The following is a 20,308-nucleotide window of genomic DNA, read 5'->3' as shown; positions in this document are numbered from 1 at the left end:
GTAGGTTTTATTTCCTTATCGCCATACAACCAACGCAAAAAGAAACCATCGAGGCTGGTCAACTCGCGATACTTGAGGCTGGACCGGTTTTTAAGTAAACTTGGAAATGTTGTCCTCACCAACCCGAAGCGTGTCTGCTCTGTGCACCAAGGTTGTACTAACGAACTTTCGAACGCTGGCTACGGGCGCTACATACGATTTGCCAGAACACTTGTCATGGGTTACATAGAAACGGGGGAAAATTATATGCATTTGTGCCTTTCAGTACATCGACTTATGCTAACATCCTTTTGAAGGATCAATATTTTTAGGGTAAAAATAATAAAAAAAAGGAGATTGCAAAAACAAATATGGCATTTGTTTCCAAAAATTGGATAGAATAATCAAATCGAAAGTTACACACACGATTCCCGTGTTTAAAGGACAGTTGTAAAGATTATTTAAAAATAAGAAAATAACAGAGATCTAGTCGGTTATTTGTTCGCGGGCTGGAGATTACAAAATTATCGTATGTGGAGGGAAATAACATTTAAATCACGCGCATTATTCGCTGCATACTGCTTGAAACAATCCGATAAAACACGAACTTTAAATTGGGTTGAAGATAAATAAACATTATAGTGTAAGCGTTCAAGGCGAGAGAAGAATATGTATCCGCTCATTAACGAAGGTGCAAACATTCAACAAGTACAATTAAATCGTCGAGGACATAAAGTAAATTCTCTTACCATTCCTACCCAGTCAAGACCGTATCCGGGGGGGAAAGCGGGCCGGTAATCGTTGTGCGAAAAACAAATGATTACTTAGCCTATTTCTTAACGCAGAAATGTGATTCGAAACAAGCGAGCATATACGATGCACCTCTCCATCGGCTTGTTGGCCGTGAAACTGGGTTGCGCTGTTCATTCTGGCTGCGTCGGGGGGAGATTCAACCTCCTAATCTCACTGGTAATGCTTAGCTGCTGCGGACAAACGTCAGTTCAGTTCAGTTATGAGTTGCTGGTCAGTCACAATGTGTGTTCGGGGGGTACGAAACGAAAGGTATCAATGCAATTTACAGCCTAGTTCCGTTCGGCATGTCCCTGTTTCAATGCGGTCGGATCATCATAATCGCTCACTGTGAAGAAAGAAGAAACGAAATGTTGACGGGTTTCTTTTTCCACCCCCTGAAGAACGTTCTAACGTGCGCCACATACCATCTTCTTCCTCCGCTTCGTTGCCGACAAGATGCAGGTCTTCCATTTCGTTCGGATAGTTATCTCCTTCCTTTCCGTGATCGTGCGCTATTTCGTTAATCAGCTTATCGCCCATCCGATCGATGATGGCCGCCTTACTGTCTGGGCCACCGGCAGCTCCTGGATCTCGCTTCGACCCGCCACCCATCCGACGCACGTGATCATTGCGGCGTGCATGCTGCAGTGCGGCGTGTTGCCCACCGCCCGGTACCATTACCTCGTTGTACTCGAGCTGCTGATCGAGCAGAGGATTTCCCCCGAACTGTGCCTTGCCATTGGCGTTGTCGTACAGGTTTGTGTCCTCCTCGGCGGCGTTAAGATTGTCCCCTCCCATGGCTAGCTGTTCGTCGTCGGCCGCGACACCATCGCCAGCCGCAGCCGGCCCCTCTCGATCATCTAGACCCGCGTTACCTGCGTTTCGTTTGCCACCGACTTCATTATCGTGCACCTCGTGGGCTCCATTATCCGCGTCGAGGTTGGCTCCGCCGTTAAGGAAGTTTAAGTCGGCACCAACTCCGCCGTGTCGTTTGTCAGATTTTCCCTTCTTGCCGCCACCGATTCCTGCCGAGGGAGCCCCCGCACGAACACTTCCCGTTGAGGTCCCGGATGCGGCAGCAGCGGCAGCGGCAACATTCGCGTACCGATTGTCCATGATGTTTTCACTGATATTTTCCTCCAGCTCGGGCATGACGTCTGGGAAGGGAACGATTCCCACTGGGACTGGCTTCGAGTGACGATTGGCCAGTGGTTTTCGTGCGACCGATCCTCCCGTAGAACGATTCGGAGCCGCACCTGCGCGGGACACGGAGGAGGCAGTGCTTGTTGTCGACGTCGTACTGCTACTAGCACCCCCCGCTATTGTTCCTCCACCGCCGCTTCTGGCGCCATTCTTACTGCTTTTGCTGGCTCGCTCCGGTACGGATACTCCACGATTGACGGGAAGGACGGTCGGTGCGGCTAAGATCGGAAGTTGCATGTTACGATCAGATGAAGCGGAACCACCAAACCTTCGCCCGCTGGCCGACACCGAGGTAGACGTCTTCATGAGGTGCGGCTCCTGCAGGACATTGTTATTCGGGCTGCCTTCAGCCGGTGCAACGACCGCCGGCAGCGGTTTGGGAATGATCTGAAAATTTTCCACAGAATTAATGATTCCACCATCGAGTACGGCTTGCAGGGAGCCACCGCCACCGTCGGGGGGATTAGTTTTCGATCGTCTGGTGCGGTCCGGTTCCGCCGCTCGGTCAGGAACCAACTCGAACGGGTTAGCAATGACGCGCGTCTCTTGCTCTTCGAAGGAACCCGCCGGCGCCGGAAGGTGTTGAATGTTAGTAGCGAAAGAGGGAGAGGAGGTGGCGAGAGAACCGACCGACACCGAACCGGTGGTGGAGCTGGCAGTGGTGGAAAAGCTAACCGGGGCAGCAGCGGGACGGCTTCTCAACGCAACCGGTATGCGGTACAAGTCTTCACTCACGGATAGCTGCTCGTTGAAGCTGTGGGCGTTTGCTTTCAGCGAGTTGGCAGCGGACAGCGCCTCTAGCACGTCCCGGTAGCGATGGTGTTGCCGCGGAAGTTGTTCGGCGGGCAGCTTGCACTGCTCCAGGTAGTGAGCATTTTCCTTCTCCATTTTTGTGGCGAGATCTCGTAGCTTCTCTATGATTTGGTCTTTGTACACCAACTGTTGACGAAGTGTGGCTTCGAGATTTATTTTCTCATTTTTAAGCTGCTCCACCTGGGCCTGGGGGAGAAACAAACACACACATGAAAGCTTATCCTGAGTAGTGTAGGCTACTGTAGTGTTTACCTTCAAATGTTCCGCATCGTTATCGGACTCTTGTTTGTACCGCTGCACCTTCCCCTGTAACTCTGACACTTTGAGCCGAAGCGCGTTCACTTCCTCCGATTGTAGTTTTTTGCTTTTGCTACACTCTTCCGTCAAGTCACCGAGCTGGCTCTTCACCAGATTGCACTGCTGCTGCAGCGACGCATACCGGATGTTGGCCTCCATCGACGACTTGCTGTGCTCTTCCTTTTCATCCTGAGCCCGCTGCTTCAGCTCCTTCCGGTTGGCTTCGTTGATCATACGTTCCGATTCGAGCGAGTTCTCCAGCCGTAGCTTCTGGTCGACGATAACTTCCATCTGGGCCTGGACGGACTTTTGCTGCTGCTCGCAGCGCAGTCCTAGTTGGCGCAGCTCGTCAAGCTGCTGCTGCGAGTTGTGAAATATTGTGAGGAAGCCTACCGTGAGAATAAGCAACCCGAGGCACACGAAGAACCGACTGCGTCCCGCTCGAGCCACCATCGTTGCACCGCTTACAGGCGTTCCCCGTTCGGTTCGGACACTTTCTACACGCACTCACGGAAGATCAATAATTGGTTCCCTGCAGATCAGGAGGTTTTGTGCTGCTGCGTTTGCTGGTGCTTTTGTTTACTCCATTCGTGTTATTTTCACTAGCAAACGAGTCGTGCGTCGAATTGAAACGTCAACAGAGTTTGTTGCTTCTTTCAATGTTTTATGGTGTTGAAAACAACGTTCCGGACCCAGCAACATCCAGAGAAAATTAACGAACCTATTGTTTAAAGAATAGCCTCAAACGATTTATCCAGCATGCACAATGTAATAATCATCGGAATATTGCCGGAATATCACATGTTTGAAGCCCATGTCTTTATAAATTAATTAATGTTTCACAGAGACTTTATAGCAGTTTCCATAATTTTTGACGACCTAGGAACATTCACGAAATGGGCCGTGAAAAACACTGTATAACTGTCAAGTCGCCTAATCAGCTGTCAAAACACCCAACACCTCACAACAAAAACGTAGCCGGAACGGCAAAAGTACACAAATCTTTGCAATGCGCTGTGTTTTGGGTCCTTCTTGTAGCTGCGAATGAACGAGAATTGTGCAAAGGATTTCTTATTCCCCGTTTGATAAGTGTACTACCCGTGGTTAACTGATGTGAGTATGCAAAATCAAGCAGCAAGTGGATTTTCTTGAACGATCTTTTCTTCTTGTTGTATCTGCGCTTCACGATTGTTGCCACCTGCTGACAGTTCGGAAACCGCATCGCAGCCACCCTTCTTTCACCAGCTGTCCCGCACCATACATTTTCGTGAAGTAAGCCTTTCATAACAGTCCCTTGTTTTGGGCTTCAGCGTTTGGTGAAAGTTTTAGTCGCTAAAAATTGCTACGAATGTTTGGAATCATTAGTTCCGGTGTACGCTGTAGTGCTGGAGCCAGCCGTGTGTCGGTTGCTCTACTTTGTCGGAAGTCACTGTGGGAAGCGCAAGTACCCGGGAGTAGCAAGTCGATTTGTAATTCTAGTGTTTGGAAAACACTGCGTGCCGGTGCCGGCGGTCTAGCTATGGGTTCTAGTGGTAGTGTTCTGTCCAGAGGTGTGATCTGGAAATCGAAAAGAGGTATGGTGTTTTGCAGCACATGATTCTGCTACTGCGTTAGCAAACTCTGCATAATTACATATTGTGGTGCAATATTCGCTAACATGATCCTAGTGTAAGCAGAGTTCTGGCGGGGTTTAGAAATTTTATCATATTTAATTTAAGGTAATGGTTTAAGCGACACAGCTAACAAAAACGTGTCAACATAAACGCATCACGATAAACACGGGATGCATCACTGCACGGCCCTGTTATGTTTGCAGGTGTCTGTCTGGTTTTGGGGGTGTGCATCGCTCATGCGGATGATCGCATTTTCATTTTCACAGTCTGCGGGTCAACATGGCCTTTGATCGCACATCAAGCCCAAGCACACCCGAAACATTCGACCAAGCGATTGTTTTGCGCGTTCGCGTACGCGCATGAGCGAACACACATTGATCATCTCTATCGTATGCAGCTTCGCACGCAGCAGTTTGCTAGCCCATATCGCCAAAGCGGCCACCATCCGGCCAGTCCGTAAGTCGCCTCGAAACGTCCAACATCGTGAATCGGGGTCGGACCGTCCAGCTACCGTCCAATCGATCGTTCCGAGTGAGCTTGTGAGTGTCGTACGGCCATATACAGAAGAGTGGTGATAATTGTGCTCACGGCACCAACGAAACACGTTGTCCATAAGTGTCCCTCTTGGTGCGCACCGTAAGCAGACGGCGACAGTCGCCAGTTTGCCCATATCTAGCTGGTCCTCAAAACGTGTACGGTGCGGTTCAGATAATTACCTGTTCCGTTGACATTGGTCCCGAGACATTGGTCAGTGGTGTATGGTGTTACTTTGTGGTTCTATAAAGATTAGCATCCTAGAACCTCAGTGCCCTTGCTCGAGTGGGGAGGGGGAGAAAATTAAGATGCACTCTCGAGCCTGTCCCTAACACAGCACCTTGCTCGAAAAGCAAAAGTGTGTCGGAAATATGAACGTCTCGCTAAAAATAAACTTCTTCCACACAGCGACGGGGTGTAGGCAAATAGTCATCAACGAGCCGCGAATTTACCCGATGTTTTCGATCGGTTTTTGTTTCGATTTTAGTGTGCGAGTGTTTGCGCCACCCTACCCATATGGACGGGGGTTTGCATTCAAAATACGAATAACGGGCGCCACGTTAGCGTGTCTGCACCATGCGCTAGGAATCTTCCTACGTATCCTCCCCGCCAGTGCATCCTTCCCACCGGAACCGGATCTGTGGCATCCGTCCCGGCATGGCATTCAGGGTTAGTGTGTTAAGACCACACATACGCAGTCTCGCATTTGACGATGCCAAACCACGCCAATGCAACCGCTAACAACGCGTGACTTTTCGCGTTACCTGAGCTGCACGTGTCAGTAGCATCGATATCTGTGCGTATTTTAATTTAAAAAAAAAACTAATTACGAGCAATATCTAATTAAATAGATCAGTTCATTGGGGCTGACGAAAGTACAGTGTTGATTCAAGTAATTTCTATGTTTAAGGGCGTGAAAAGTGGAGCAACACGGTAGTGTGTAGTGCAATAAAAGAATTCAACTAATCCCTCTTACGAAGATCAAAGCAAGGTAGCATCGCAGTAGGTCATTATTGCGAGTTGAACCCTTCAAAACTTTCCTTATACTTCGTTACTATGTTTCACGGGTTATAGTGCACGCTTCTTTGGGGGAATATTTTGGATCTACATTATTATTTTGGTATGAGCTCCATTCTTTGCAATCGTTGTGTGATCTTGTCATGCAGCGAATCTGGGAAAAGTCAGCGCAACCCTGATCTTATCTTAATCTGATCAGTTTGAAGAAAAAAAAAATTAAAAAACATTGAACTTCCTCTCTGAAATTTAGTAACAGTTAATTAATGTTTGTAGTTCCATCAAATAGAAGGGACTAGAAAAGAAAAACCCCCACGTGCACCGATTGCTTCCTAACAATGGGTCCATGACCGATTAACTGACGACGGTTCATCGATGGGTGTGTGTGTCCAGTTGGGTTGGGCATCATTGCGTCCGGCTATCGAAGGCGGAAGCGGCTAAATAAACGACCAGGCACGATCAGTGAAGTACACCAATAGATCGACGTATGGGATGAATTGATGGGCCTCAATAAAATTTAGCTTAGTGCGTGGGTTGGAGTCAAAAAAATCCCCGAGTGATGGTGACACTAGACAATTCTACGTCATGGCCAACATGGATAAGATAACAAGCAATACAATAGTTTTGTACTCAACAAGGCAGACACCAGGCATGGGTGTGGAAGAGTTTAAAATAGAAAACAATGTGAAGCAACAGATAAGATAACAACTCGGTTGAAAAATTAAACTTTTCTGCTGCTGTTATGGAAAACTATAAACTCATTTGCTGCTCAACGTTGCATTTCGTATAATGCGCATTTTTATTTTTCGCATTCACGACATCCCAATATAAAGATGCAATTTTGTATTTGGATTCCATCAAATAGAGATCGAAATGCAATGTCTTCTACCTTGTCCGTGGCCATTGGTCTGTGCAAATTATTCATCCATGCTGGCTGATGTACTGCCTCCGCACTCCCCTCCATCGAAGTATGCACATTCGGTTCGGATTTTCGTTTTCTGCAGCCTTCAATGCAGTGATACGGAACATTGGTTTTCATTATCATCAATCTCGTTTCTGTTGCTCGTCGGGCAATAGTTTTCAGTTAAAAAGAACTCCTGATTGAGTGTGTTTAGTTCCGGCTGATACCTTCGCTGTGAGGTGTTGAGGTTTACTCGCCCCACGTGACTCCTTCCTCAAATGCACTTCTGCAGCAATGCAAAAAGCATGATTCGCATGAACCATTGACCGTGACCATCCTCTGCTTTGTTTTGACTGTAAATTTGTGCTACTTTAGCTTAAGACTACAAAAAAACCATGAATTTTTGTTCAACCTACGCGATGAAACATTATCGGTCGGCAGTTTGTCTGCGCTGTCAATAAACTTGTACTCGCCATGAAATCCCTGAGTAGAATGCAACCGTTTTTCCACTCTCTCCCGCGCAGAGCAATCCTCCAACACCGGCGACGGCAACCAGCAGCCACCATTGACGATGGAAAATAAGGAGGAATTGGTCGCTAAACTGACCCCACTGCAGTATCACGTGACACAAGAAGCCGGCACGGAGCGGCCGTTCACCGGAAAGTACAACAAATTCTACGAGAAGGGCACGTACGTGTGCGTCGTGTGTAGCCAGGAATTGTTCAGCTCCGACACGAAGTATGATTCCGGTTGCGGTTGGCCGGCGTTCAACGACGTGCTCGATCAGGGCAAGGTGACACTCCACAAAGATCCCAGCATTCCCGGTAAGTGTCTCCGGCGCCCTTGTGCTCGCTCGGATTGCAAAGGATCTGGTTAGGATGCTCGCCGTTAACTGCTGGCCGATTGCTCCAAGGCCTCCCGCCTAACACGCGATCGATACCGCCGGACGGGCATCGAGTCTGCAAGAGTTTTGTTTTCGGCGTGCAAGCATATTTTCCTGCGTAATTTTTGGTAGTTTAGAGTTGTGGTGATAGATAAATTGAATGCTTGAACAATGGAGTAGTAATTTTAGCTCATTGTTATTGTATAAAAAAAGGATGTATGCGCACCACAACTAAATGTTTGTTGACTAATTTTTGCATTGTGACGAATGCTAATTAGCACTTCTAAGGTGTTTTAAATTATCATTGGTTATGTATTTTTTTCTCTGTTGTTTTTTCCGTGTAAAAGTATCGTTAGTTTTCCTTTTTTAATTAATTCGTTTTGATTTTGCTTTCTCCCGCGCCGCTCGGTGTGTATCATTTGATTCGTTATCAGCATTTTTGTTAAATAATGCGAAGCAAAGAAAGCAAGTTAACTATATACATATACTATTGTGACTAACATTTGGAGCGGTTCGTTGTTGGGCCAAACTTGCTTTTCATGCGTGATAGACCACTTTCCAAGCACATACTAATGAAGCACGATGTTGCGAACAATCAAGATGATAATGCAATGCCTGCTCGATGGCCCTGTTCGCGGTCGACTTTGATTGAATGTCCTAACAGCCGATCATATGTCGTTTTATTTGCACTGTCACCTATCGGGCGGAATCTTGCAATTGTTTTGTTTGTTTTCTCCGTTGGAGCATGAGAAAGATCGTGCATTGTGGATGGTTTGAATTCTGTGTTTATGAATGACAAGGAGCTGATACACGATCACGCCGATTTTCTTATCTCTACCTAGATCATTCCTAAATACCGTGTGTTATTAACCCAATTTATTAACTTATTTTTAATCCAATCACCGAAATAAAAATTACCAAAAAATACGTTCAACTATTTCGTCAACAGGTGGAATGGAAAATCATTGGACACAGTGGAAAAAGATCCTTAAATCCCATTACCGTTCCCAATTTCCCTACCACCTCTTTAAAAAAACCCCCTCTTAATTTATTAATCTGTTATGAGCACCATTTCATAACATTTTCACACTCTTCCACAGCTCGGAATGGAATGCAACTATTTCGATACACCGTGCAGGTGGTTAACTCGCCCCAAACATACTAGTAACACTCCGTGTCATTTGTCATGTTTTATCATGCACTCATCATGCTCATGCGGCAATGTCAGTGTTTTAAACACAAATTTACAGAATTGGGGATTCATCACTGCCATAACCGTTGTGTTTTGCTGCTTCACGTCCATTTGTCCGTCACAACCATTCGACTATGAAGGATCCTACATTGGATGCTGTCAGCTTTCAACTTCCGCTTTGCGTCAAACGTTGTGCAGTTAAAAAGTTAATTGCTTCACCTTTGTTTCGCTTGGTAATCGATGTTTTTCTTTTATAATTTACTTATTGTTTATTTCTTTCTGCATTCGTCTTTTTGTTTTGCTATGCCATTATTTGATTTACTTTTTACTGTTTTTGCTATAAAGCTTAGCTTGTGGTTATTGATGTTCTGAAATGTTTAGATGGGTATAGGGATTCCATTTGCTTGCCAATCGATTATGCTTGTGAATCTGTTTGAAATCATCAATTAAAAGTTAGGTTGAGAGCACAAATTTATTCGTTATTTACCTGGCGTGAATTTATTCATTTCGTTTTTAATTATTTGTCGTACGCTTCAAGAATTATCTCTCTCCCTCAAGTTTGAACTTGCTTATATGCATAATATAGCTACGCTGTTGTAAATCGTTCGGATGCGTCTTTGTTACAAAACTTTTCAAAATGTGAAAAGTTTCTGGTGATGGTTCTAATAGTGTTCTCTCTTCTTTTCTCTTTCTCTCTCTCTTTCTCTTTCTATATTTCTTCATATATTTTACCCGTCTCTGCCGGTATCGAATTGTATTTGTACGAAAACTCCCCACAAACTTCTTCTGTCTTGGATGAAATGAAATTTGTGCTGGATTTCCGCTACCCCATGGCACTACTGCTACTCTCTCCAACAAAACGTATGCGGGAATTTCGATTTCGCAATCGACCACATTCCAACTTCACGCACTCAACTGTCTTGTGGGGTCAACCGTGAATCGAAATTCAATTGCAATCGAATCCCCTTTTCGTGTTTCTTCTCGGGCGCTCCTGATGAATCGTTGCAATTTCACCAAACACACAATCCCCCACCCGGCTGGTTGGTGGGCGGTTCTGGGATGAATATTCGATGTCCTCGTGGTCGTCCATCGTTCGTGTTTCGTCGGCAACTGATCATTCTCATTAATCGTGACATATCATTTTGTCTTTTTGTTTCATTTTATCTTTTGTTGTTGATTGTTCACATGTTGCTTCGTTCTTTTTACATTTTTGTTCGATGTTTTGTTGAACTGTTCGTATATTTGTGATTTTTCGGATCAACTTATATGTTTTTGTTATTCTGTTTTGTATTTCACATTTTTCATGGTTCTTTTTCGACATGGTGCCGATAAAATCCGAATCATAAACTAATTGGCGGTACAATTATGCTATAATTTTGTAACTTTTTCCAACTGATTTTAAATCCTTCCGATCTTTCCGATTGTTTCGTCTCCTGCGAAACTGTTTTCCCTTTTTATTATTTATACAACCGCTCCCTTTTTCCCGATTACAATGAGTTCCATTCCACCTGAAATATTTTTTTCAAACACACACACACACCACTCCTATCCCAAATCGTTTCAACAATCCATGAATACACTTACACACCACGAAAACACGACTAAAAGGGGGAAATATCCTATTGTTAATCACACAACCAGGCCGCGTGCGGACGGAGGTACGATGCGCGAAATGTAACGCGCACATGGGCCACGTGTTTGAGGATGGGCCACCGCCAACCCGCAAGCGCTACTGCATCAATTCAGCGTCGATCGAGTTCATGGCTGCCGGAACCGAGCGGAAGGATGGATCCAGCTAAGCAGACGGCGGAGTCTCGGGTCGATCGGGAGGTGTACTGGGTGTGAGCGAAATGCGGCTGCTAGTGGAAGCCAAACGTTACCGGAGTTCGTCAAAGCAATGAATTCAAATCAAATGAGTGAAATGAGAAGCAATGATTCTGAAGCAAATAATTTTGAAAGTCGGTGCATATGCGGGTAGTCAAAATCAAAATGGGGGAAGATAGGGAATGTGAATGTGCCAGAAAGATTGAGTATGGAAATGTGTCCTACTGATTCCCAGCAACAGTCGCCCTAGGAGCTAAGCCATTATGTATCTGTTTGTAAACGCAGCGTAAAACACTTCTCGTCCGCAAGATTTTCTTTCCCTTAAGTGCACCATCAGTTCACTCAGGATGTAAGTGTTTCCTTAACTTCACCTACCGTCAAGCGTGGCGTAAAGCAGGATGTGTTATTTATCTTCCGTACTGATATACTTCCGGATGCATTATGTTTTTTCCAAACTCCTGTGCACGCGTGCTTGTGAAGAATTTAATATTACTTACTGTACTGTAAGTATACCCGTCTGTCTGTGGTGGCGAGCAAAAGATTGAACGACATTGTCGGTACAAATAAAGTGTCTGATATTTAACATAAAGTAAAGGCTTTTAAACGTGTTTATTATGTTTGAAAACATTCCGATCTCTTTTACGTAATGGCTCGTGTAATGGACCTGTATGGTGATGACTGGCTATGGATGATTGAAAGTATTCTTGCGTGTGGTGGAAGAAACAGTGGTATGTTGTGTTGGTTTACCAAAAAACGTTTTATATTTTATTTATTTAATTTAATTTAGAAAAATGATATGTTTTTAAGTTACATTTTTGAATGACATAATTCAGCCATCCGCCCATAGATGACGCTGTACTTTTTGAACGAGCGATCAATTTGAAACTGTGAAGTTTTGAACATGGTGTTAAAAACACAACCTCTACGAATGTCATGTTCGTATCGTCACGAAAACCCGGGAATTCAATAATCGAAGTAAACTCTTGTATTTTATCCAGAAGCAATTCTGGTTGTTTTCCTTTGTTTCACCTCCGTGCGCTGTGTTGTTGATGTAGTTTATTTCACTGTTTCGTAGTTAATTATCGTTTATGCGGTAGAGGTAATAAGAGAATGCTGGAGTCTCGTAAAAGAAACCAACAGTCGAAGGCAGCATCGAGCGCGTCGTTTGGTAAGCGTAGCCGTACCAACGATGATGCAAACGAAACCAATTGCACGGAAACGGTAAGCACACAGAATATTTCTATCTTTCCACGATACAAGTCGTTTTTCACACATCTCTGGGACTTCATTTGGTACTCTATAGAACTCCAATGAGAATGCCAGCCAAAATCACCAGGAGCGCGGGATGGAAATCATACGCAACGGAAAGGTGCTTCGGATGGTGTTGAAAAATTTCATGTGCCACCGGCACCTAGCAGTAGAGTTTAACAAGCGGGCCAATCTACTTGTTGGTAAAAATGGCAGCGGCAAGAGTGCCATCTTGGCCGCTATGACGGTCGGTCTGGGGTGTAGTGCGGGCCAAACGAATCGCTGCAGTAGTTTGAAAGGTAATGGGATGCAATCTTGCGGGGAGTAGTCCAGTTCCGATCCATAATTGCGTGCCCTTTGTTCTGGTTGGTTTGCAGATCTTATCAAGCATGGCGAGTCACAGGCAGTGGTGGAAATCCACCTCGAGAACGCCAGCTTCGATGCGTACGAGCGTCAAAAGTACGGCCGAAAGATTATCTGCGAGCGTACGATCAATTTGTCGGGCGGCGGCTCGTACAAGCTAAAGAGCGAAACCGGGCAGGTGGTCTCGACGAGCCGCAGCGAGCTGCAGAAGATACTGCTTGCGTTCAACATCCAGGTGGACAATCCGATTTGCGTGCTCAATCAGGATCTGGCCCGTTCGCTGCTGAAAGACTCGGACGAGGGTAAGCAGTGGACGTTTTTCACGAAGGCGACCCAAATCGACACGATTAAGTTGAAGCTGAACGACTGCGTCACCATCGCCGAACAGGCCCGCAAGGTGCTGACGGTGAAGGAGCAGAGCCTGCGCTATCTGGTCAAGGAAATCGAGGTGCTGGAGGAAAAGCACCAGAACCTGGAGTCGGCCGGTCGGCTGGGAGAGGTGTTGAAGCAGCTGCAAGGGCTGGTCGCGTGGCGTACCGTGTCTGATCAGGAGCAGCAGTTGGCCTCGGTGGACGAGGAGCTGAAAAAGCTACGCTCGTCGATCGAAGAACAGGAGCATCGCATTCGCAACCGGGAGTCGCTTGTCGTCGAAACGGAGCGTACGATGCAAATGCACCGGGTCGATATCGAGGGTAAAAAGACGGAGTATGTGACGCTTAAGGAAGCGTACGCGGCGGTACGGCGGACGATGCAGGAAACCCAGCAACGACAGGCCGAAATCGAACGAGCGATCAGGAAGGGTACCGATCGTCTTGGGCGAGTGGAAGAAGAGATCCGTGGCATCGAACAGGCGTTACAGGAGCGAAATCAGGAGTAAGTCTTGGCCATCTTGAGCTCGTTGTGGTTATTACAATAATTAAACATAATTGTTCTTTCCTTTTGACCCAGTGGCATGACGCAGATGGAGCGGGAAAAGGCGAAAAATGAAAGCGAAATGGTCAAGTTCGGGGAGCGCAAAACGGAACTGACGGCACTGATTGCAAACGCGCAGCGGGATGTTGAGATGATGCACAACACGCTGGCACAGTTGAAGGACAGTCGCGAAGAGAAACAGTACGCGCGTGTGGCGAAACAGAACGAAGCGACCCGGATTGACCGGCAGCTGGAACAGTTCGAGTCGGCACCGCGCAGCAAACTAGCCATCTACGGCGCAAACATGCCCGCCCTGGATGCTCGCATACGGCAGATATACCAGCAGGGTAGGTTTTCCGAGCTACCGCGCGGCCCGCTCGGCCAGTACATCGAGGTGCGGGACAAAAAGTGGAGCGCCATCGTCGAGACGGCACTCGGGGGCTGTTTGTCGGCGTTCTTCGTCAACTCGCAGGCCGACTGGAGCACGCTGGACGCGCTGCTGAAGCGCGAGTTTCCCGATCTGCACAATTGCACCATCTTTACCGGGCGCTTCGTGAAGGAGCTGTACGACGTGAAGCAGGGTTGCGTGCGCGAGCAGGACGGCACGCACTTGCTGATGAACCTGATCAAGGTGAAGGATCCCGTTGTAATGAACCGGTTGATCGATAGTGCCGCCATCGACACGATCCTCGTGACGGAACATCAGAGTATCGCGATTCAGCTGACGAGCGAGATCGAGAATGTGCCGCAGAATCTGAACAAGGTGATCGTGTCTGAGCCGTGCTCGGAGTTCTATCCGCAGCCGAAGTACCGCAGCTACGGGCTGCAGCAAAGACCGGCCCGCTACCTGCAGGTCAGCATGGACGAGCTGAAACGGCAGACCCAGCAGCGCAAGGAGCAGCTACAGCGTGAGCTAGTCGAGCTTAACCGGTCCTGCGAGCAGGAGCAAGGCAGGCTGCAGGAGAAAACACACCAACTGCACGCGCGCCAGCAGGAACTGAAGCGGCTTCAACAGGAGCTGCTCTCGATCGAGCAGCGGCTCGAGGAGCTGTCGTCGGCCGTGTTTGTCGACGAAACGGAGGAAACGACGTTGCGCTCCGAGCTGCAGCAGCTGGAGGAGGCACGTGGCAAGCTGCAGGCAGCGATCGCTCGCGAACAGTCGGTCGTGGAGACGGTCCGAGAGCGCGTGGAATCGGAGGAGCGGACCGTGCAGGAGAAAAAGGACGCCATGGCGTCCGTCGAGGAGGACATTGCGCGCATTCAGGCACGCATCGAGGGTGAACAGCAGAAGCGGCACGATCTGCAGACGAACCACAAGGTGAAGCAGCAAGCTTTGCAGCGCGCCCAAGAGGCTCTCCGGGAGCGAGTGGAAACGCGCGGCAAACTGAAAAGTGTCTTGGAGCGGGCCCGCGACGAAGCACTGAAAGTAGCGAGCGAGCGACCGGAGGAGGGCGATGGTGAGCCACTCGAAACGGTCGAGCAGTTGAAGAAAAAAATTCATTCCACCGAAAAGCGGATCAGGTACGGGCGGGTTCGGGTTCTGGCGTTTGGAAATGTTTCGCTTTATCTAGACTGACTTTGTTTTTCTCCTTCCATAAATCAAGACAAGCGAACGCAACGCAGGAAAACATCGAGGACGTTGCGGAAGAGCTGGCGCAAAAGTCAGCGGAACGAGACGAGCTGATCCAGTATTCATCGTCATTGCGCGATATAACGACTCTGCTGAATAACACACGCAAGTCACGCTTTGCCTATCTGCATAAGCTAACGTCACATATGTCCCTTCGGGTGAAGCACAAGTTCCAGGTAAGATGCGTCTGTTCTGAACGAAATAATACCACCTCTTATAAACCCTCTTTCGCGCCCACAGAGTATCATGCAGGTCCGCAACTATGTCGGTGCGATCAAGATCGATCGGGAGCACGGACGGTTGGCGCTTTCGGTTGTGCCGCGTGACAGCAACATCCAGAATGCCGTCTCGACCACCAAGTCGTTATCGGGCGGGGAACGTTCGTACGCCACCGTCGCCTTCCTGATATCGCTCTGGTCCTGCGTCGACACGCCATTCTTCTTTCTCGACGAGTACGACGTCTTCACGGACCAGGTCAACCGACACACGATGACCCGGCTACTATTGAACGAGGCGAACAAGAAACCGGACCGGCAGTTCTGCTTCCTGACTCCGCAGGACATGAGCGAGATCCAGGCCACCCCCGAGCTGACTATCCACAGGTATTTAATCCACATAAGGCGTATTTAATTATGACACATGTTTGCTGACTCCCCTTCTTCTACTTTGTCTTTCAGAATGGAAGATCCAGAGCGTTGCTGACAGGAAACATAATTAAAACAATAAACATGAGATTAATTACGTATCTGTGAGGATTCCTCAGGACCTGTTACATGACATTTTTTTCGGTTCCGCTGGGCGTTATGATATGAGTGCGTTATGAAAGTATTTACCAGTTGTTGCAAGTAATGTTAAAATGTTTGGTCAATAAATATTTTTCTACAACAAAGTTTATAAAAATTAGGTTGTCAATTTTCCATTCGTTTCCATTTGCGCACCATCGCAGACATTTCAAATAATGAACGTACGTTCGTACTTCCACAGGCGCTTGTGCGAAGCGGCTGGTTAGCCACTTTGTGCTAGAGTTTGGCAGCGGTTGCTGCGTATGTGATTCTCGAATGAATTCGCTTTGTGCTAGCTTCACGGCGTGCTGCTCGCCTGTTACTTCAGACCACATTTCCGAACCAAAAATTTACCAGCGCCTACTGCGGTTATCTGAACTGGAAACCCAGTAGACAGCGTAACGCACTGATTGATACGTTCGTTCAATAAAAGCGGGAAAGAAATGCGTAACTTTACCATGTAAAAAGAACAATGTAATGATGCTCGTCGTATATCGTATAAAATGTTTTCTTTATTTTTGCCTTGCCTTCACTCCTATTATATAGTGGTTTCCCTTTCCATGCGTTTTACTCTTAGTTTTCATTCGTCCTATCCTAGCCACATTCCTTAAACGATTTTACAATTTTACATGTTTCCGTTTGGATTTTCACTTCACGCGGTGTAGCTAACCCATACCTAACGGATTCTTCTGATTTGCAGTTCTGCTGCTGTTCAAGCGCACTCGCATGTGTTGTTTGTTTAGCAGTTAACCATCTTCAGCGTTTGCTTTTTTTTTGCGTCATTTCTTTATTCACAATTGTTGAGTTGTCTATAATGCGTGTAGCATCGGTCAAGAAGGTATTCTATCGTGTCTATAGTGCTTTGTTTTTTTTTAATGCAATATGCTGCTCTATAGTACACCACCTACTCTACAGCTTTCTGTTTTTCATTTGCTTGCGTTGCCTTCTGTTGTTATGTTGTTGACTGACTAAACAGTAAAAGAAACGTTAATTTTTTGTCATTTGTTTATATTTATAAGTATATATTTATATGTTTCTTTTTTTAATTACTTTCTTGTATAGAACGAGGATTATACGACGTTTCGCTTAATGAAAGGTTTGGGGATAAATATTATTCAATCTTCTTTTCCAAAAGCGCCCAGCACTAAATTGCATTGCAGAGAGGCAGGGGACTATCCTTCCCGTCTCGTGTTTCCACTCAAAGGGCGTGTGCACCTAATACGGGAACTAATACCAAAACTAACTCAGTACGACGAGGGACGACTAGGTATAAGAAAAGTAGCAAGCTTTGTTTGTTTGTTTGTTTGTTTTTCTTCTATGTATAATTGGTGTAATATTTTTACCCTCTCGTTTCTATTCACGCTTCTTTCTATGTCTGATGGCGTTTGATGGATGATTGCCTGCAAATTCCTGTGGGATTACTTTTCTCTTTGCAACCCTTCCCTTCAACCACGTTGACTTTAACACTTAAGAAACAGTCAGTTTCTATCTAGGTTTATGATGTGATTTTGCTGTGAGTACCTGCCGTTATGTTTTTTTTTTAACTCCGTTTATCTCGTTACGATCAAATTAAATAAGAAATAGTTCCACCAGTTCGATGTGATATTTTCGCACACTATTGTGTAATGGAAAATATAATAACGATAGAATCCACGATTAATTTAGCTTAGCTCTGCTTACGTGTGCGTTACATTATTGCATGTTCATCAAAGAGGAAAATCGAGAAGAGAAAAACACAGTAAAACGAGATGGGGCTCTACTTCGTATGGCTTGATCAACGATTTTATACATTACTTCTACCTTTCGTCGTTTTATTGTCGAATAATTAAACATTGAGGACTGTTTGTGTTCGCTTGTTTCCAAAGGAGCATAATTTATCCATCTCTTATTTAAAGTATTATGCACAAGGATATCCGTTACAGATTTCTTATTCGAATTGAGTTGTGTCATATTTAAGAAAACACATACTAGATACAAAATAAAAAAAAACCATCATAAAGCGTTAATGAAGCTTTATAAAGTCATGCCTGTTGTTGATGGAATTTACATCGATATGATAAATTTACAAAGCAATCCATAAAAGAACTATCTCAATGCAAACTCAATTCTCTAAGTGCGAAATGCGATTAGTATACAAAAATGATCGTTTAAAAAAAGTACGTTCATAGAAATGCAAATGGTTTTTGATCCTATCTTCCTATCCTAGCGTGTTCTATCCTTTGTTTATACCGTTTTCACACATGCGCCCGTTTGAAAAACGAAATGTACTGTAATATGATTTACGACAATCATAATTAAACGATTAAACTACACCGACAATGCACAAACCTTCAAAAACATACTTTTTGTACGTTGCGAGAGCGAATAATGAATGAAATTTACTTCCTTCCACTCCTTTCGTATGTGTTGTTTTCTAGTTTTTTTTTGCGCTTCTGTGACTTATCATGTGCAACTGATCAAACATGTTTAATTTTTATCTTGTTTACTTTCTCTCCTATATTTTTCCTCTTTTTATGGTATAATACTTTCTGTTTATTTGTGACGCCAACCATTAGTGAGGTGTTGCATTTTCCCAGAATGTGTTTACCTTCCAATGCTTTTCTTCCAAATATTCTCCTGCTAGCCTCATGTATGAATGAGTGATTTTATTACACCGTTTTTGGAGATACATAGAAGAACGCGACACGTTACGCAGATTGGTTGGAAACGATTATTTAGAAAAATTAGAAAACTATCACGACGAACGTTTTACTCTCTCTTCCTCTCACATCCATCGTTTGAGAACATTTTATTAAACAAAGGGCCCCTTTTGAAAGAACATTTCGGTAGTTGGCCATCGTTTTAACGTTTTATGTGAATACTAACAAAGCCTTCCTTTAAGTCGTATAAAAATCGAGTGGATTAGAAAAGCAAATAAAATGCGCACTCAAAACCATGTAATGAACAGCGTAGACAAACACATGCACACCCAAAACGTAGAGACAAATCCACGTACGTTCAAATTTGCTTGTAGGCACTTTTCACTGTTTATCGGGGTTGTTCGACTATTATATTGTGTTCTTGATCTTGTATTTTTTGTTTCTAATTTTTTCCTTACACTTTCATTTCCATTCATAGTTCTTATGGTGGGGGAAAAGATAATGGCTACGATTTTACTGATGTATGTTTTCGTTTCGTCTTTCGCCTAACTGTGTTTCTATTGATTTTTTCTTATTAATTTCCGTTTAGGTGAATTTTTCCATTGTTTTTTTTTCATATTTCTCCAACCGTCCGTCCCTTTTGAGCCAACACATGCTTTTTCCCCATCTAATCAGTCCAATAGTATCTCTGGGTGTCCTTTTCGTTCCGTTGTCCCATCTCATTTAGCTCGCGTTTGAATTATGCTTATTATTAATTCTATACGTTAAGCCTTTCGATACTTTCAACTTTTTTACTCGTCCCTCTAATTTATTTTATCCTTCTCATGTTTTTGTACTATTTATATACACTTTACAATGGGTCACGTTTTGTTCCTACTTTTTTCTGTTCTGATCAAGCCTGCTTTATAGTTTCACTTTTTACTTTTCCTTTGTTTTCCGATTAAGTGATCGTTTAATCGTTTCTATACTTTTCTATAATGCAATAGATTTGTTTTCTTTTACTGCTTAGTAGTTCTGATTCCCAGTGTTCGGTTCTGCATACTATCACTATACACTATTCTGCTGTGGTTTCAGATTTGTTTGTTGTTTTATATTTTACTATTTCACTTCTTTCGTGTCTCTTCATTTTCCCTACTCTAGCATTGTCTCGCATTGCTGGTAGTTTGTTTCATAATGTGTTTATTGTTTTATGATACCTTCTCTCCTTCAGTGCCACTTTTCCGATACATTAAACCCCACAATGTTCACTATATTGTTACATCCCGCGAAGAGGAGTGTACGTCGGCGGAAGCCAACGTGTACATCACTTTCTTTCTTTACATTATTAAGTATTAGTCTTCGCAATGTCTTACCCAGACTATGTTCTATTTGTTCTGACTTTACGTGTCAACAAAGAAACGTATATATATATTTGTTTTTGTGTGTCTGTTTTGTTTTATTTTTACATGTGTTGATTTGTGTATTAATTCGTTTGTTGTTTTTGTTATCGTTTTGCCTTCTGCTATGCATGCTTTCTGTTGATAATTAACATGTTCCCGTTGGGTGGCACAGGGAGGTCCGAAAATTCCCTCGCCGGTCCAAGTGGTTTCAACTGTTATAGTTCTTCCTGTTCCCCGGTCAAACAAAACCATCCTTGGTCTTACATTCTCTCTCTTCTTCTGTCTCACTCTGACACACACACATACACAC

The 20,308-nt window shown here is 45.0% G+C and overlaps 3 protein-coding genes across 3 annotated transcripts; 2 read left to right on the top strand and 1 right to left on the bottom strand.

The window, feature by feature from the left end:
* Positions 1–476: 476 nt before the first annotated feature.
* Positions 477–3,643, bottom strand: LOC131287124 (uncharacterized). Its single transcript, XM_058316143.1, has 3 exons — positions 3,040–3,643; positions 1,197–2,973; positions 477–1,117 (listed from the first exon to the last, which is right to left on the bottom strand). Exons 1-3 carry the CDS (start codon positions 3,535–3,537, stop codon positions 1,062–1,064), a joined length of 2,331 nt encoding a protein of 776 aa, XP_058172126.1. The 5' UTR covers positions 3,538–3,643; the 3' UTR covers positions 477–1,061.
* A 437-nt stretch (positions 3,644–4,080) lies between these two features.
* LOC131288440 (methionine-R-sulfoxide reductase B1) lies at positions 4,081–11,061 on the top strand. Its single transcript, XM_058317572.1, has 3 exons — positions 4,081–4,197; positions 7,671–7,970; positions 10,863–11,061. The coding sequence occupies exons 2-3, from the start codon at positions 7,718–7,720 to the stop codon at positions 11,018–11,020; spliced, it is 411 nt and encodes a 136-aa protein (XP_058173555.1). The 5' UTR covers positions 4,081–4,197; positions 7,671–7,717; the 3' UTR covers positions 11,021–11,061.
* A 1,063-nt stretch (positions 11,062–12,124) lies between these two features.
* On the top strand, positions 12,125–15,989 carry LOC131288438 (structural maintenance of chromosomes protein 6). The gene is made up of 7 exons (XM_058317571.1): positions 12,125–12,266; positions 12,349–12,592; positions 12,671–13,529; positions 13,605–15,089; positions 15,173–15,374; positions 15,439–15,800; positions 15,876–15,989. The coding sequence occupies exons 1-7, from the start codon at positions 12,156–12,158 to the stop codon at positions 15,898–15,900; spliced, it is 3,288 nt and encodes a 1,095-aa protein (XP_058173554.1). The 5' UTR covers positions 12,125–12,155; the 3' UTR covers positions 15,901–15,989.
* The last annotated feature ends 4,319 nt before the right edge of the window (positions 15,990–20,308 follow it).

The sequence above is a fragment of the Anopheles ziemanni genome, chromosome 3 (assembly GCF_943734765.1).
Source record: "Anopheles ziemanni chromosome 3, idAnoZiCoDA_A2_x.2, whole genome shotgun sequence".
Classification (NCBI taxonomy): domain Eukaryota; kingdom Metazoa; phylum Arthropoda; class Insecta; order Diptera; family Culicidae; genus Anopheles; species Anopheles ziemanni.
This window is presented reverse-complemented; position numbering and strand designations above follow the sequence as displayed.

Coding starts and splice junctions, on each gene's coding strand:
- LOC131287124 (XM_058316143.1), bottom strand. CDS start 3,537: ATGGTGGCTCGAGCGGGACGCAGTCGGTTCTTCGTGTGCCTCGGGTTG. Junction 2,974..3,039: donor ACGATGCGGAACATTTGAAG/GTAAACACTACA, acceptor TTTCTCCCCCAG/GCCCAGGTGGAGCAGCTTAA. Junction 1,118..1,196: donor CGAAGCGGAGGAAGAAGATG/GTATGTGGCGCA, acceptor CTTTCTTCACAG/TGAGCGATTATGATGATCCG.
- LOC131288440 (XM_058317572.1), top strand. CDS start 7,718: ATGGAAAATAAGGAGGAATTGGTCGCTAAACTGACCCCACTGCAGTAT. Junction 7,971..10,862: donor CAAAGATCCCAGCATTCCCG/GTAAGTGTCTCC, acceptor TCACACAACCAG/GCCGCGTGCGGACGGAGGTA.
- LOC131288438 (XM_058317571.1), top strand. CDS start 12,156: ATGCTGGAGTCTCGTAAAAGAAACCAACAGTCGAAGGCAGCATCGAGC. Junction 13,530..13,604: donor TTACAGGAGCGAAATCAGGA/GTAAGTCTTGGC, acceptor CTTTTGACCCAG/TGGCATGACGCAGATGGAGC. Junction 15,375..15,438: donor GGGTGAAGCACAAGTTCCAG/GTAAGATGCGTC, acceptor TCGCGCCCACAG/AGTATCATGCAGGTCCGCAA.